Genomic DNA, 17,466 nt, shown 5'->3' with positions numbered 1-17,466 from the left:
CTCGAGTTCTGAAGTCCCCTACCTTTTGCTCTTCACATTATCTATGCTCATGATTTAAAAAAACTCCATAAAGGCATCCCGCAATCTCCTACAGTCCAGTGAAAAAAGTCCTAGGCTGTCCAGCCTTTCCTTATAACTCACCCCACCAGTCCCAGTAACATCTTTGTCATTGTTTTCTGCACCCACTCCAATTTAATAACATTCTTCTTATAACAGTGCCACCAGAATAGGACACAGTATCCCAGAAGTGGCCTCATGTATTTAGATAAGTCAGAGTGCACTGCCCTGAGGACTTCACAGACTTCACTGTCAGCCTGGATTATAGGTTCAAGACAAATAAGGTGGGGTGGGGGGGGGGGGGGGGGGGGGGGGGCGTGGGTTTGGAAAAAGTTGGGTTGTAAGTTAGGGATAGGAAGCTTTGACAGCTTGGAGGGCAATGACTGTGGCACAAGCAACTAAATAGATAGCCTATGAAAGAGTTTCTGGTGACCTTTGCATTTGCTGGTGCTGTGAGCAGTTGGAGATGCTGTGGAGAAAATATGGAGATTGTTGATCAAATGGAGAACAGGGAGAGAGCTTATTTGGGTATCCAAGGTTGATCTAGAATAATAAAATGTTTTGAAGAGTATAGAGACTCAATAGTGTCTGATGCAATTCAGCAATACCTGACAACAGATAGTTAGAGCAATTGAGAGGAAGTAACTGAACCTAGAAGATTTTTAGGGTTACAATGGCAACCAATATGCACACATGAATGGACATACTAGAAATACAAGTTACAAAGGCATAGCAAAGGTTAGAGGAAATATGACTTAGTTGTGAGCAGACAATAGAGAGGAGACAGCCCCAAATTAAAGCCTGATGTCATCTGATGGGATGATGGTACCTTTAAAGTTGGCTTGGAGCATGACTGAAAAAATGTCCACTTTGGACACACTTGTCAACTTAGGTGGTCTTTTATCAGACACTGCTTGCGTAATGGAATCTCCAGCACCAGGTGGCAACAGACAGGGAGCATACTAGACAGGGCAGCTACAGCAGTTATACCAGGACCTCCACTGAGCAGGTGGCAACAATGAGGGAACATAGCTTGAGTAGTCAAATTGACCCTCTCTGAAAAAGAAGGTGTCTTTGGGGAAGAAGGTCTCATAGGAAAAAGGAGCAGACAAGCAAAGGATTCCTCAAGCTGATGTGAACCATGTTTTCATTCATGTGCAGACAGCATCTGCTTCCTGGATAACTTTAATTTCCCTTCATGTTTGTGATGACCTGATGCTTTTAGAATAATAAATCCATGCTTCATGATTTTTGGACTGTGTGTGTGCATTCAAGTCTTAGGTTATATTTCATTTCAATAAGGAGTGTCAAAAATAGCTGTGCTGCCCTCACCATGCCACTAACTTTAGTCTCGCTATGCTAGTGCACTCTGGGAGGTCAAACTCAGTCCTTTCAGCTCTGCATGTCTAGTTATTCAATCATCTTTTTAGACTGATCTTCAACATTGTGTTGACCTCTGAATTTCTGCCGACTTATCTGCAAAATATATCTTTCTACTCTTTATTTTTTCTAGTGCTTTTTAAATGTTATGGCTTATTTTAAAAACATTGATAATGGATCACTGTCACAGTTTTATGTTGAATAAACATACCCTAGAAAGAACCAACGGTTCCACATCAGTAACTTAATTTGGGGAACAGCATGCTCTCTTCTAACATCTCCTAACCATAACAAAGGTCATCAAGATCAAGTGATCCTTCGAACTTCTCTAATGACATTTTGAGAAATCCCAAAAATATCTACTCAGCCTCAGGAACCTGGAGCCAGTTCAGTTTATGTTAAATCAACTTATATTATTATTTTCATTGAATGGCAACTTTGAAAAGTTAGCTCAGTTTAGGGCTGTTCACTATAGGTGCATGAAGGACTCACTGCATTACAGGCAGAAGAATCTCTCTATAACCAAACTTTTCATTTAAATGAAGTTCTCAGGTCTCACAAGGAGTTTCTTATTTTCATGAATTCAATGCTCCTGAAATATCTTGGACATCTTTTTCCTGTGACTATGTTCGTTCCACAATTTTCAAAATATTAGTAATTAACAGGTGTATGACAGCAATCAAACCACTTTCCAGATATGGACTTCCACAAATGTTAATCTGATGGTGGTTCTAGTGGTGTTTGACTCAATAATCTTTTCAACATATCAAAAATGGCAGAACTACTCAATGACATCCATTGGGCATGGCTAATTCACGCAAAACAAGTAGTGCTCACCAAAGGACAATGCTGGTGATGTTACAAGCATGTTTTTCTAAAATCACATAATATATTTTTTGTAGCTCCACAAATTAAGTTACTGGTTGTTTTCAACCATAGAATTGTGAGGTACTTTAATACAGTGTTGAAAATAAAGGCAACTCTAAAGGTTGGACAGTGTAAATGGATACCAGACAATTGAAAGGTCTCCAAATTTGAACTTGTTTATTGGTGCAGCAATATTATTGAGCTGGCTATGAAGAAAAACATAATTTAAAGGCGATCTATCTTCAATTATTTGGTTGACCTATGCTAAACAGAACATGAGTGCTATTGCAGGCAGGCAATACTTGAAAGGTTGTGTGAGCTTAGGGTCGTTAATGGCTTGGATTCAGTGTATTAAAGGAAGATGGGATAGAGTTCGTTTTCAAGCTCCATTAGAGAACAGGGGGTGAGGGATGGGGGGGAATTCACAATTTTGAGATGACACCAAACTTAAGAGGTGTGGTAAACAAGTGGTATAAATCACCTGCAACAGGTTAGCAGAATGGGGAGACAAGTGGCAAATGAAAGGTGATGCAATTTGGCAAAAGAGATCAGAAGAGGCGATCTCAGCTTAGTAAATGATTCTAAAAAGACTGCAGGAACAGAGGGACTTGTAGGTGCATGCATATTGATTTTTCAAGGTGTAAGGAGGACATATGAAGAGAGTGGTTAGCACAGCATATAGAAGCTTGTCGTCATAAAGATAGGACTGAGTACAAAAACATGGCTATACTGAAATTGTATATCCAACTAGGCTGTAGCATCCAGACTGATCACTGCACCTTGGGAAAGGTATGAAGCACCTTGACGGGTTGCGGAGGAGAAGACCAAACTTGTTATAGAGTTGGAGGGTTTTAGTTTCAAGGTTCAATTGGAAAGGTCAGTGTTTTCCTTGGAGACAGAGAGAATAGGGTTGATTGATAGAGATGTCCACAACTATAACAAGTTTCGACTGAATGTAAAAGGAATAGCTCTTCAACATCGGCTAACGGTCAAAGGTCTGGGACTCAAATAAGATTCCAGGCAAGGCACACAGGACAAGAAAAGGAAGAAAACTTTTGACATGTTTTCCAATCAAACTGTTTAGATATATTATTAAATGCCTTTGGACCATAGGCCTCTTGAACTCAGGCCTCCTGGCCAGAGGCAGGGGCACTACCACATTGCCACAAGAGCCTTTAGAGCAATTTTTCCACAGAGAGTGTTTATCACCTTAAAATCACTTCCAATCAGAGTGGCAGAAGCAGAAACAAATCAATTATTTCAACAGGAAGTAAACCTGTAAGGCTATAGGAAAGGAGTGGATGAGTGGGACAAACTTGATAGCCCAGCTGAGATTTGTAGAATTTCAATAGACCAAATGGCTTCCTTCTGTGTCCCAAATGATGATGATCATGGCAGCAACAAAGCTGGGGACAATTCCACAATAATCATTTCCCCCCAACCAAAGTTGACATTCTTCAGGCACTACCTGGTGGGTGACTGGGTCCAAGGCATCTTCAAAGCAGATGATCCACCTCCAAGACCTGCCAGCTCATCAGAGGCTAGCAGCTCTCTATTACCAATGGCACTACCATGAGCAATAGCCACTGATATCACTCCTGTCACATCTAGAAGTAAACTTATAACTGAACGCTTTGAGGAATATAGGGAGGATCCAACAGGAAGGAAGTGGGTCTGTTTAAAAGGAAAGTGGAGTCTTCTCATATGAGTCTTCCTTGCCATATGATCGTTCCTTTGTTTGAAAAGAACTATCCAGGTAATAAAGAATTCCCCCTTAGCTGCATGTTTGCTTTGCAGGACTTTTCTGGCAGTTTATACTCATGCATGACCCCTTCTGGCTGCTGGGTGAATGCCAGCTACAATACAATGAGGCCAGTTCAGGCTTCAATTTGCGTCCTTCTTCCCAAATCTTAATCAGGGTAGCTGAGAAGACAAAACGGTCTCCACACTTCTCTTTCTCATTCCATTATACACCAGCCTCACAATACACCAGCCTCCTTGCCTCAATCAGGAGGGTGTATTTACAGTCCATCTATTCTTGCTACATTCTGAGATTAACCTGAAAGAAATCTGATGTAAAACAAGGGAGAGAATAACTGGTTATCTCAATTTCTCATCAATTTTAGGGTCTAGAAATCAGACTGCTCGTTTTTTCATCTGTTTAGACATTTCTATAATTACAGGCATATTATTGAAACTGCATCCACATGAATATTTATAATATTGTTAGGGCAAGGAAGGGTGTTTTATCGATGTAGTACATTTTCCTCGGGGAGCTGAGTAAGAGCTAATTAATTCTGCAAGTAAATGAATAATGCAGCTTACTGTATAATACACACTGAAGTGCATTTGAGAGGGATAAGGAAGCACATTTCTAATAATGTCATTCTTAAAGGCTGCTGTGTGGCTGGTTGTTCACTTAGTTTTAAATTACCCGACGCATGTTTAAGGGAGTGGTAAATGCAAGACGACCACTCTAGGTTTCAACTGAGCAAGCGGTTCAGCTCGAATTTCAAGAAATTAAAACCCAAAAGACAAAACAGGAGCACACGAAAAAAATTTTGTAGAAATTCCCAGAGACATACACAAAAGAATCATCAGTTTGATGTTTTAGTAAACATATTCCCTTAACTTGTGTATGAAATGAGATTTGCCAACTAATACATGCATGGTTAAAAATTATATTTTTTTAAATTATGAATTTAAAAAGTTTCTTTTTAACTGATCCAGCCATAAATTTGTCATATGCAAGAAATTGGGTGTATGATTAAATAAGCATCAGTGGAGTGATTTAGCAATACCGGGCAGATGGCATCATTAATGAACTGACTAGATTGTGACCTTACAAGCAGACATCTGAGCTAATCTCATTTAAATCCAGCCTACTTCACTGTGTATGCTTTCACAGCCAGGTAACTCAGGAGCTCCTTTGAGTCAAAACATAACGGACAATTATGATCAGATTTATTGTTTTGAGGGGAAAATTAAACTTTGGAAATTTCAGAATCCAAATCATTAGAAATGCTGGAAATACTCAGCAGTCAGGCAGCAGCTGTGGAGAAAGACAGATGTTTGGGGGTCTGTGACTCAAAATGCTGTGTGACCTGCTGAGTATTACCAACATTTTCTGTTTTTACTTCAGATTTGCAATGTTTGCAGTATTTTGCTTTTGCCTTGAGAATGGCAAAGGAGGATTTTCAGGTGAATTAATAATTGGACTTTGCTGAGTTATTCGAATTATTTTATAGATGAGAACGAGGAGCAAAATGAGCCCATATACTAGTTTAACAAAGATGTTATTTAAGCAATTAAATCCATTTTTTCTCCAAAATCACAGACTTCCATCATGGTTTATTTTAAAAAGTCATTATAAAGTCTGGATGTTAGAATACATATTGCTAATTATCTTTTTTTAAAATCAAAGTACAGCTTTTACAAGACAGCAGATGAACAAATCAATCCTATTGTTGAAAATGAAGACAATGGAAAAGTGCATTTCTGCTAACTCTGTGAAGACAGATCCCAGATCATTAGAACCTGTTTGTTTTGTTATATCATGGGAATATCATGCTGGAAAACAAAACTCCTTCACAGGCCCATTGCTTACCCTGTTTGTTTAGAGTAGGTTTCCTTTTGTTTACCATGTGTAGCCAGGCTATCATGTATGTTATGACTTCCATATCTTTCTGTTAATTTGCTTCTTTGTGTGGTCTAATTGTCGTGTTTTATATTTTATAAATATTCATCCACCATGCTGCACAAAGTAATTCTTATCACACCCCCTAACCAATCACTTGCAAGGGAAAATAACTTTTAATAAAAAAAACAAACGGGATATTTTCTTATCCCCATGCACTGCCCCCTATATCCCCTTCAAAGAAAAGGCAAACACTGAATCGTCACACAAATCATAAATATATCTAGCATTCCAGCTCCAATTCCCCTGCCTTAATTGGTGTTCTGAACTTGGGATAGAGCCTTCCTTCCTCCCTCCCACATTCCACGGACTTCATGATTGTCACACAATTACCTGTCAGAGATGTTCAGAAACTCCACCATAATCAAAGACAAAATGCATTTTCAGGGGAAACATTCCAATCCTTTGAACTAGTGCACTGCTGGGATTCAGATCCATTAAAAAGTGATGCATTTCTTTTTTTCATGTAACACAGACTCCCTGAGGCATACATGCTTGGGGATTTTGTCTCCATTGAATGAGCTCCTGATTTTATTTTAGTAAAGCTGCTGTCGGGTAATCAGAGAGACACACACACATACGAAAAGGTAAATTTTCATCTTCAATGCCAGTGTGATTTTCCGATGAGACCAAACTCCCATCCTCTGTAAAACCTCTCTTGCTTTTCTTATTTGCCTGGTTTTCCCTCCAGGTATTATTCCATGATGTTAAATGAAGGTAAAGGAATTGATCCAACTGAGTTTGGGTGGGAGGAAGAGTGTGCAGGGGACGGTTGAGTGAGGGGGTGGGTGTGATGGAGGGAGGAGCTGGATCTGTGAGAGTCTAGAACCAGGGTCACAGTCTCAGAATGAGGACCAACCCATTTAGGAAAGATAGGAGAATGAATTTCTTCATCCAGTTGGAATGGTCTAAACCAGGGAGCTTTGACTGAGTATGTTGATGTCAGTGAGTATGTCAAAGACAGGGATTGAGATTTCTAGTTACTCAGGATATCAAGCAAGTTACAGATAGAACTGGAAAACGGTGTCTGTAGATGATCAGCCATGATCTAGAATGGTGAAAGAGACTTGAGATGAATGGTGCATTCCTGTTCCTAAGTCCTAGCAGAAAGTGAGCACTGCAGATGCTGGAGATCAGAGCTGAAAATGAGTTGCTGGAAAAGCGCAGCAGGTCAGGCAGCATCCAAGGAGCAGGAGAATCGATGTATCGGGCATAAGCCCTTCTTCAGGAATGAGGAGGGTGTGCCAAGCAGGCTAAGATAAAAGGTAGGGAGGATGGACTTGGGGAGGGACGTTGGAAATGTGATAGGTGGAAGGAGTTTAAGGTGAGGGTAATAGGCCGGAGAGGGGTGGGGGCGGAGAGGTCAGGAAGAAAATTGCAGGTTAGGAATGTGGTGCTGAGTTCGAGGGTTGGGACTGAGACAAGATGGGGGGAGAGGAAATGTGGAAACTGGAGAAATCTGAGTTCATCCCTTGTGGTTGGAGGGTTCCTAGGCGGAAGATGAGGCGCTCTTCCTCCAGCCATGATGTTGCTATGGTCTGGTGATGGAGGAGTCCAAGGACCTGCATGTCCTTGGTGGATTGGAAGGGGGAGTTGAAGTGTTGAGCCACAGGGTGGTTGGGTTGGTTGGTCCGGGTGTCCTAGAGGTATTCTCTGAAACGTTCCACAAGTAGCCGGCCTGTCTCCCCAGTATAGAGGAGGCCACATCATTTACTGCAACCGCTGCACCCGATGTGTGTGGAGGTGCAGGTGAATTTGTGGTGGATATGGAAGGATCCCTTGGGGCCTTGGAGGGAAGTGAGGGGGAAGGTGTGGGCGCAAGTTTTGCATTTCTTGCGGTTGCAGGGGAAGGTGCCAGGAGTGGAGATTCGGTTGTTGGGGGGTGTGGACCTGACAAGGGAGTCACAGAGGAGTGGTCTTTTCGGAACGCTGATAGGGGAGGGGAGGGAAATATATCCCTGGTGGTGGGGTCCATTAGGAGGTGGCAGAAATGACGACGGATGATACGATGCATATGGTGGTTGGTGGGGTGGTAGGTGAGGACCAGTGGGGTTCTGTCCTGGTGGTAATTGGAGGAGCGGGGCTCAAGGGTGGAGGAGCGGGATGTGGAGGAGATGCGGTGGAGGGCATCGTTGATCACGTCTGGGGGGACATTGTGGTCTTTGAAGAAGGAGGCCATCTGGGTTGTACGGTATTGGAACTGGTCCTCCTGGAAGCAGATGCGGCAGAGACAAAGGAATTGGGAATATGGGATGGCGTTTTTACAGGGGACAGGGTGGGAGAAGATATAGTCTAGGTAGCTGTGGGAGTTGTTCGGTTTATAGTAAATGTCCGTGTTGATTCGGTTGCCCGAGATAGAAATGGAGAGGTCTAGGAAGGGGAGGGAGGAGTCTGAGACAGTCCAGGTGAATTTGAGGTCGGGGTGGAAGGTGTTGGTAAAGTGGATGAACTGTCCAACCTCCTCATGGGAGCACGAGGCAGCGCCGATACAGTCATTGATGTAGCGGAGGAAAAGGTGGGGGGTAGTGCCAGTCCTGAGTTGGGGTAGGGCTAATTGCAAGGAATGTAGGTAGCGGCACATGGCTGCCAGCGTGGAGCGGAGGATCCGGAGGGAGGTCTGTTGCTGGAGGCTTCGGATTTGTTGTAGGTACTGGTTGTCCTGGTTGGATCCACATTTTGTTGATCTGAACATAGTCCTGAGTCCGTGCAGGGTCAGTCGGTTCCGTACTGGTCCTCACTCTGAACAACTTCTCTTTCCAATCCTCCCACTTCCTCCAAACCAAAGGAGGAGCCATGGGCATCCACATGGGCCCCAGCTATGCCTGCCTCTTCGCAAGATATGTGGAACAGTCCATCTTCCGCAGTTACACTGGCACCACCCCCGACTTTTTCCTCCGCTACATCAATGACTGTATCCGCTCAGCCTAGTGCTCCCACGAGGAGGTTGGACAGTTCATCCACTTTACTGACACCTTCCACCCCGACCTCAAATTTACTTGGACCATCTCAGACTCCTCCCTCCCCTTCCTAGACCTCTCCATTTCTACCTCGGCCGACCGAATCAATACGGACATTTACTATAAACCGACCGACTCCCACAGCTACCTAGACTACACCTCCTCCCACCCTGTCCCCTGTAAAAACGTCATCCCACATTCCCAATTACTTCGCCTCCGCCGCATCTGCTTCCAGGAGGACCAGTTCCAATACCTCAATGTTCCCCCAGACGTGATCGCCGATGCTCTCCACTACATCTCCACTTCCCGCTCCTCCACCCTTGAGCCCCACTCCTCCAATCACCACCAGGACAGAACCCCACTGGTCCTCACCTACCACCCCACCAACCTCCATATGCATCATATCATCCGTTGTCATTTCCGCCACCTCCAAAAGGACCCCATCACCAGAGATATATTTCCCTCCCCTCCCCTATCAGCGTTCCGAAAAGACCACTCCCTCCGTGACTCCGTTGGTGACCCTCCAACCCAATCTCCACTCCCGGCATCTTCCCCTGCAACCGCAAGAAGTGCAAAACTTGCACCCACACCTCCTCCCTTACTTCCCTCCAAGGCTCCAAGAGATCCTTCCATATCCGCCACAAATTCACCTGCACCTCTTCACACATCATTTACTGCATCCGCTGCACCCGATGTGGCCTCCTCTATATTGGGGAGACAGGCCACCTACTTGCGGAACGTTTCAGAGAACACCTCTGGTACACCCGCACCAACCAATCCAACCACCCGTGGTTCAACACTTCAACTTCCCCTTCCCACTCCACCAAGGACATGCAGGTTCTTGGATTCCTCCATCGCCAGACCATAGCAACACGACGGGTAGAGGAAGAACGCCTCATCTTCCGCCTAGGAACCCTCCAACAACAAGGGATGAATGCAGATTTCTCCAGTTTCCTCATTTCCCCATCCCCCACCTTGTCTCAGTCCTAACCCTCGAACTCAGCACAACCTTCCTAACCTGCAATCTTCTTCCTGACCTCTCTGCCCCCACCCCGGCCTATCACCCTCACCTTAAACTCCTTCCACCTATCGCATTTCCAATGCCCCTCCCCCAAGTCCCTCCTCTCTACCTTTTATCTTAGCCTGCTTGGCACACTTTCCTCATTCCTGAAGAGGTGCTCATGCCCGAAATGTCAATTCTCCTGCTCCTTGGATGCTGGCTGACCTGCTGCACTTTTCCAGCGACACATTTTCAGTCCTATCTCCTAGAGCCAAAGACACAATGGTGGTTTGGAGTCCAGAGGGAAAATAAGCAACCAGATGTCTTTGCTGCTGCCTAAAAACATTTCAGAGACACCTGGCTTATTTTAGGTGTTACCACCACATTCAAAGAAAGAAGGTGCACAATTGGTGAACTGATTGGCAGCTTGTCATTTGGTAAGGTGGAAAACCTGGCAGTACAGGTATCTCACAAGGGCATACAGTTTAAGGAAAGCAATGGGAGCTAAATAGAATAGCAGATTTGAACAGCATGCAAAGCAGCAAAGAGATGGACTTTATAGCAAACTTTAACGCTCGGAACTCTCAAGAGACTAAGAAAACCTGTGTGAAATGCTTCCCTTTAAAGGATCCCAAATAAACAGTGTTACAATAGACTCTTCCTGACTTATGTCATCTATGGTTTATGGGCAAATTAAGAAAATACGAGCAGTCCCTGGGTAGTGAATAGGTTCCACGCTGAAATCCATTTCCTAGGAAGTTTATTTACAAGTTGGAGCACAATTCAGGATAATAGAGAACAACTGTTCATAAGTAAGGAAATGTCTATATGTCCCATCTTTAAACTTTAAAACCATGTCACATTTGTGAGAATGGGCATTTGTGAGTCAGATGTCTATAAATTGGGGAGATCTTCTAATCCAACAGTGCAAATTAAAAAATAATGGTTCATATCATTTGACTTCTTCTTGAATATTTTAATTACTTTTCTCTCTGCTTGCATCTAGAGTTATAATGTACTGACATGAACATTGATTCCACTTTTCTGGGAGGCTGGAAAATTACTGTTTGAAATACAGAAATAAGAAAGGTACATTATTTTGATGGACACTTTTGTACCGTGTTCTATGAGACAGAAACAGAAAAACAGCTTGGAAGTAGAAGAAGCTAAAGTCAAACACTTAATTCAGGGAACTAGAAATGTTAAAGTAAGGTTATATCATGACCCCAAGAGCCGAAGCTGCAGCTGAGGTATTCTAAGTAAACAAAGCACATAGTAACATCAATTCTTGTTAGTGAAGTCTGGAATGATAATGTAGTGGTCAACTTTACATGCCATCTTTATTGTCATTCAAATTAAAATGGATCTGTGATTTAGTAACAAGTCAATGAAAAGAAGCTGAAAAATTACCAAGGGTAGTAGGGTACAAATAGTATGTGTCTTCAGCAACTCTTCCATTTCAGTGTAACAATTGCTTGATACCTCCTGTGATGAAATTTTGTGTACTTCATCCCAGGTTGAAACCAAGAACCTACCATAAACTGATTGAAGCATGATGTTGTGACTTTTTTTCCTAACTGCATTATATATATTAAACTTTTCTGAGTCCAGGTCATGAAAAGTCAGGAAAAGTTTTTTTTTCACCGTTTGGCTAGATTGTGTCAAAAACACATCACATCAACATGAAAGGCTTGAATTTGAAGTGTGTTTTGGATTGATTAATTCTCTGTTAAGAAATAGGGAAATATTCTTGTTCCAAAGATCAAAAAATTTAACCAGTTTCACAATTCTTTGTGTTAAATGAAGTTTGGATTCTTACGAGTAATGACTACAACATAGGCAGTGCTCTGAATCAAGCACAATGATCTAATCTGTATGTCTCTTAAGCAAGACTCAAAATTTTCAGGACTGTAATTTTTACTTGAGAATAAAAGAGTAAATACAATTTCTCATATTTTCAAATGTGACCAGAAATAAGTTGACTCACTGCAAAAATAGGCAGATCGGAGGCAATCTGGGAAAAGATGGAAAACTTAATACTGACAGAGTCAAGAAAAGCACTAACCTTTCCTGAAGATTGAATGCCTTTGATCATGGCAAGACAAACCATAAGCCAGGCTATGAAGAGGCAGATAGTCATTTTCCAGTTCAGACCCCCACTCTCTGAGATAGAGTTAGATATATTCAGCGCCTCTCGGTACCAGAAATATGTAGTGGCAGAGCTTTTCTCACATTCAGGCACAACAACTGAAAAGACAGGAAGACATCCACATTTGTTCAAAAGAGTCATAAAAGGTGTACAACTCGGAAACAGACCCTTCGGTCCAAATCTTCCATGTGGACCAGATATCCGAACCTATTCTAGTCCCATTTGCCAGCACTTGAGCCATATTCCTCTAAACCCTTCCTATTCATATACCCAATTAGATGCCTTTTAAATGCTATAATTGTAATAGCCTCCACCACTTCCTCTGGCAGCTCATTTAATACAGGCACCACCCTTTGTATGAAGAAGTTGCCCCATAGATTCCTTTTAAATCTTTCCCCTTTCACCCTAAACCTATGCCCGCTAGTCTGGACTCCCCCATCCCAGGGAAAAGAGCTTGTCTATTTCCCTATCCATGCCCCTCATGATTTTATAAACCACTATAAAGTAACCCCTCAACTTCTAATGCTCCCAGGAAAACAGCCCCAGCCTTTTCAACCTCTCCCTATAGTTCAAACTTTCCAACCCTAGCAACATTCGTGGCAATATTTTCTGAACACAATGCCATCTCCTAACAGTAGGATATTATTCAGTCCACTGTGTCTGTTCAAGCTCTTCAAATGAGAAACATTAACTAGAGCCAATCTCCTGCTTTTATCCCATCACCCTTGAACACATGCTCAAATAATCATCCAATACTCTCTTCAAATCCTCTCATGAACATGCCTCCACCACAATTTCAAGCAGTGCTTTCCATATCCTAACTATTTGCTACCTTTTCTCACGTTGTAGCCATGATATGGAGGTGCTGGCATTGGACATGGGTGGACAAGGTCACAGGTCACACGACACCAGGTTATAGTCCAACAAGTTGATTTGAACTCTCAGGTTTTTGGAGCATTGCCCCTTCATCAGATGACCTGACAAAGGAGCAGTGCTCCAAAACCTTGTGATTTCAAATAAACCTGTTGGACTATAACCTGGTGTCAGGTGACCTCTGACCTTTTCTCACATCACCTTTGCTCTTTTTGCACAAAGTTTTGTTGGATACTCACAGGTCTGGCTGCCATTTTTTTCCAAGGGACATTGATCCCAGGGCAATGGATGCTGAAAGGACTTTGACAAATAAAAGAAGCTCCACCCAATAATAACATTATAGTACAGAGCGACAAAGAAGCACACCTACAATGAAAACAGCAAGAAGTATTTTATAATCCTTTCAGTGGCCTGAATACAAGACATCCCACTGATTTTTTCTTATTAACAATATTTTCAAAAAATTCCTTTCCATTTAGACCAATTATAATCTGCAAATCATGCTGTGCTGAAATAGCATTTAATTGTAAACATCAAATTCCTTTCACGGCATAGTTAACACTGTTGGAGATTTGATGTGAATGCATTCAATTAACGCATTCTATGTTATTCCAATTTTCTAGGTTGAAAGTTATTCGAGCCTGTCAAGTATGTAGCTGAGTCATGACCATCAAATCTTTGAGTATGTTTTCTACCCTATAACTTTCAATGATTGAAAAGAAATTTCCGAAGTAATTTGTTTCACTTGTTTAATGACTAGTCATTGACGAAAGAAGGACAGCAATTGTATTAGCTTGAATCAGATCTCACATGTTTAAGTGTAGAAAAGCAATAAGAATTCTGTGGGCCTTATGCTTTTTAATCAAATGTGATTCATTGAATAGGTCAGTGTGGAAGTGTGAAAATAAAGCTGGGTTGTGTCAGTATAGATGAAATTGGTGCTGTGTATTGTGTATATGAAGGACCACTAACAGAATGAAGTCGCAGTACAGATTAAACAGGAATCTCCAATTTGTATCTCTTCTGTAACTAACATCTTGGGAAAAATTCAATTTCCTTCCCCTGTCATTATATCAAACATGCACACTTAAAAATAATTCATTCTGTCATTGTCAACGGAACATATTTCCTAATTAAGTTCAGGATTTACAGCAAAACAAAAGCCGTCTGGCCGGTAATTGACCTCTTGGTCTGTGTCATACAATAAGTTTCTAATTGGTCAGGAAGGCATGAAGAATCAAAGCCATCATTTTTCCTTAAAGGTACATACAGAACTCTCAATATTTATTTGATCTTGGAAGAAAGTGTTGGAGTCCAACTGTTTTTTGGACTTTTCAGGCAAGGAACTTATAGATTTCCTTGACGTCCTGCAGAAATTAACTGCAAGATGTTTAACATTTTTTCAATATTTTTCTCATTTCAACCTTTGTTCAGGGTTCAGTTGACCTGTTAGGCAGGGAAGCAAATGCCATGTAATGTGAGCATTCTGACCAGACAGGAGAGGGCCAAGTTGGACATCATGAGGAACTTAATTATGAGAGTCAAAGTGGAGGAGTCAGCCCATTTCTTTAACATTCTTTCACAGGATATGGGCATAACCTGTTAGACCACCATTTATCAACGACAGCTCACTGTCAGTGAAAAGGAGGTGATAAACAATGGGAGTCTGTGCCAAAATGTGCTTGTTGGAATTGAAGAAGAGTCCTGTTTCTCCTAACTCCATGATGCAGAGGTGCCGGTGTTGGACTGGGATGGACAAAGTTAAAAATCATACAACACCAGGTTACACGCCAACAGGTTTATTTGGAAGTACCAGTGTTCAAAGTGCTGCTCCCTCATCTGGTAGCTAGTGGGGCAGGATCATAAGACACAGAACTTATAGCAAAAGTTCAGTGCCACGCAATTAAAACGAGATATTGAACAAACCTAGATTGTTATTAAGTCTTTCATCTTTTAGAATGAGCGTTGCAGGTTTCAGTTCATTAATACGTAAATCCCAGAACTTCTTTTAAGTCACATTCTTGAGATAACTTAAGGTTATCTAGGCTTATTCAATATATCGTTTTAATTGCATGACACTGTGATCTTTTGCTATAAATTCTGTGTCTTATGATTCTGCTCCACTAGTTATCTGATGAAGGAGCAGCGTTCTGAGATCTAGTACTTCCAAATAAATCTGCTGGACTATAACCTGGTGTTGTTTGATTTTTAAACTTTCTCCTTTCTCCTGCAGTGCAATGAAAATACCTGCCTCAGGCATCTCACCTCCTTTCAATTTCAAGGCTCCTGAGACACAGAATTCATGGCAAAAAAATAACAATCAGGTGAAATGGAAACAGATGTACTCCTCACCCATCTCTATTAAAAGCAAAAGTGGAACAGCTAGGTCTGGATTTGAAAATTTAAAAGCTTTGTTATCTTCCCACCCACCTTTAGAAAGTTAAAATTGATTAAGTTGCACACAGCTGTACTTCAACAGCAAAACAATACTATTTCCTGCCTTTCACATTAATTCATTATTTCAAGAAATGCATGAATGTACCTGGATTACTGATTTATGGTTCTGAAACTAATTAAACTATATTTTTATTGCAACCAAAAATGGAAGGTTTTCCCATTGGAATGGTTGGGTCGTGACTTTCCTGAAGCTGTAAATAGTGAAGCTCAATAATTATATCTGTTTAGCTATGCCTTAAAGATTTTAAAATACAGAAAATACGGAGAGGTATGAGAGACAGTAACCCAGATTATAGACAGTCAAGGATATTAGGAGTGTGGTTCTAGAGTCTGGGGCTCCAGGATTGGGAATATTGGTGATGGGTTCCTGGGTTTGGAAGTAAAGGGACTCGGGTATGGAATTTATGGAACCAAAATCTGGAAGCAGTGGGAGGATGCTCTGAAGCTGAACTGTATTGGAATACAGACTTGTGACCTTGGATGTAATATAATTGAGTGTGAAAGCATGGAAGAGGATCTTTGCGGTAAGATTCTGGGAAGTGGGGGTGACTGAAAAGTCACTGGACTTTCCAGTGTCTGGAATCAATGGGAAGAGCATGCTGACCTTATATCAATTAATAAAGTAGTAACATTTTATATATGCACACTGACATAAAATCAACAAATAAAGTATACAAGCTCTAAATGCTCAGAAAACTTTTAATGACAACCTGCCCCTGCTTGTAGCATGGCTCATTGCCACACTCCTTTGTAACCATGACCTGTACTACTTCAAGGTTCCTTAAAGTACTTCAAATACTTTTACTTTTAAATAAAACAACATTACAAATGACTTGAATAAATTAATGCTGACTCCTAGGTCACAGCTAAGAATGTACCAATCTGCTATTCCTTGAAAATAGGGAAAGGGGGATGTGAAAACAGCAAAAGTTCAAATCAGAGCTTGACCTTCATATGTTTCAGCCAAATGCAAGCAGTGCAAACTGTATTTCAGGTTACTGGGTTAAGCGAGTCACACAAAAAGGAGAAATCCATCAGATGTAACGAGAAGAAATAGGGAAGTTTAAGCAAGAAAGCTTGAGAATTATTCTGCTTTGCATTCAGGACCTTGTGTTTCTATCTGTCACCTTTGATACATTATGAATGACTCCTGATAATTCTCATAATGGTAGAGTAAAACTGCAAAGCTGATAACAAATGTAAAAATGAAGTCTCTGATGAATGGTAAACTCGGCTCTGTTTCTGATATCATTATGCAACAATCTTGAGGAACCGCAGAGTGAGAAAGTGAAGTCTTGGCCCCTCCCGTCCCTGGAGAAGAAAAGGGAGAAGTTAGATATTTAAAGCAAAACCTCAAAGGCTCTGGGGTGAAAGTGCTACGGCACACACTGACTTGTGTCAAAGTTCCTGCTAAATTCACTCCACTCTGTCAACAATGTCCTACGTTGGATTTTATCAGCCCCTTGGGGATGAGCTGTGAGGCAAGAAGTCCGGCAAATCTTAGAAAACATCACGTGGTGAAGGCATCATATTCCTACTGCTTTGCCATCTTTCCATCGGTGGGAAAGGTGGCATTTGGTCTGTTCACTCAAGGCCTATTTAAGTAAATAATTAGGGCCTCTTCCTTCCCCCCGTGGCATTTTGCAAGCATCCAGGTTTCCTCTATCATGTGCAGCAAGTGCCATATACACTCTGGCAACGGTCTCTGGGAAGGTACTGCCTTCTTTTGCTGGCTAAGCATTGCCAACATTCAGCAACCCCATAAACCTCCAGGAGTCTGCATTATTTGCCCCAGTAATCTCCAGACAATGCATAACCATTGATGCACACTCATCCTGGAGATGTAATCCCAGCAATGGCCACCATTAGTACTGGCAGCACTGATGCTGCTGAGCTGTTGGCCTTCTGGTTGGGCAGCAACTCTTGAGGGCGATCTGCCATCTTTAACAGGTAGAGTGGGCCACTGACAGGGTGTGAGCCAGGCTCCAGGCTGACTGCCAAGACAGATTTGCCCCTCCTCCTCTACCCC

The 17,466-nt window shown here is 41.9% G+C and overlaps 1 protein-coding gene across 1 annotated transcript in view; it reads right to left on the bottom strand.

Annotated features, from left to right (window-relative positions):
• Nucleotides 1–17,466, bottom strand: part of slc6a15 (solute carrier family 6 member 15) — a 35,356-nt gene that overhangs the window by 13,997 nt on the left and 3,893 nt on the right. The window contains exons 3-4 of the mRNA XM_060839301.1: nucleotides 13,220–13,346; nucleotides 12,024–12,205 (exon numbers count right to left, since the gene is read on the bottom strand). Coding sequence (XP_060695284.1) covers nucleotides 12,024–12,205; nucleotides 13,220–13,346 — 309 coding nt within the window. The remainder of the gene's footprint in view (nucleotides 1–12,023; nucleotides 12,206–13,219; nucleotides 13,347–17,466) is intronic.

The sequence above is a fragment of the Hemiscyllium ocellatum genome, chromosome 19 (assembly GCF_020745735.1).
Source record: "Hemiscyllium ocellatum isolate sHemOce1 chromosome 19, sHemOce1.pat.X.cur, whole genome shotgun sequence".
Taxonomy (NCBI): Eukaryota; Metazoa; Chordata; class Chondrichthyes; order Orectolobiformes; family Hemiscylliidae; genus Hemiscyllium; species Hemiscyllium ocellatum.
Note: the sequence above shows the minus strand (reverse complement) of the source record. Positions and strands in the feature narration are given on the sequence as shown.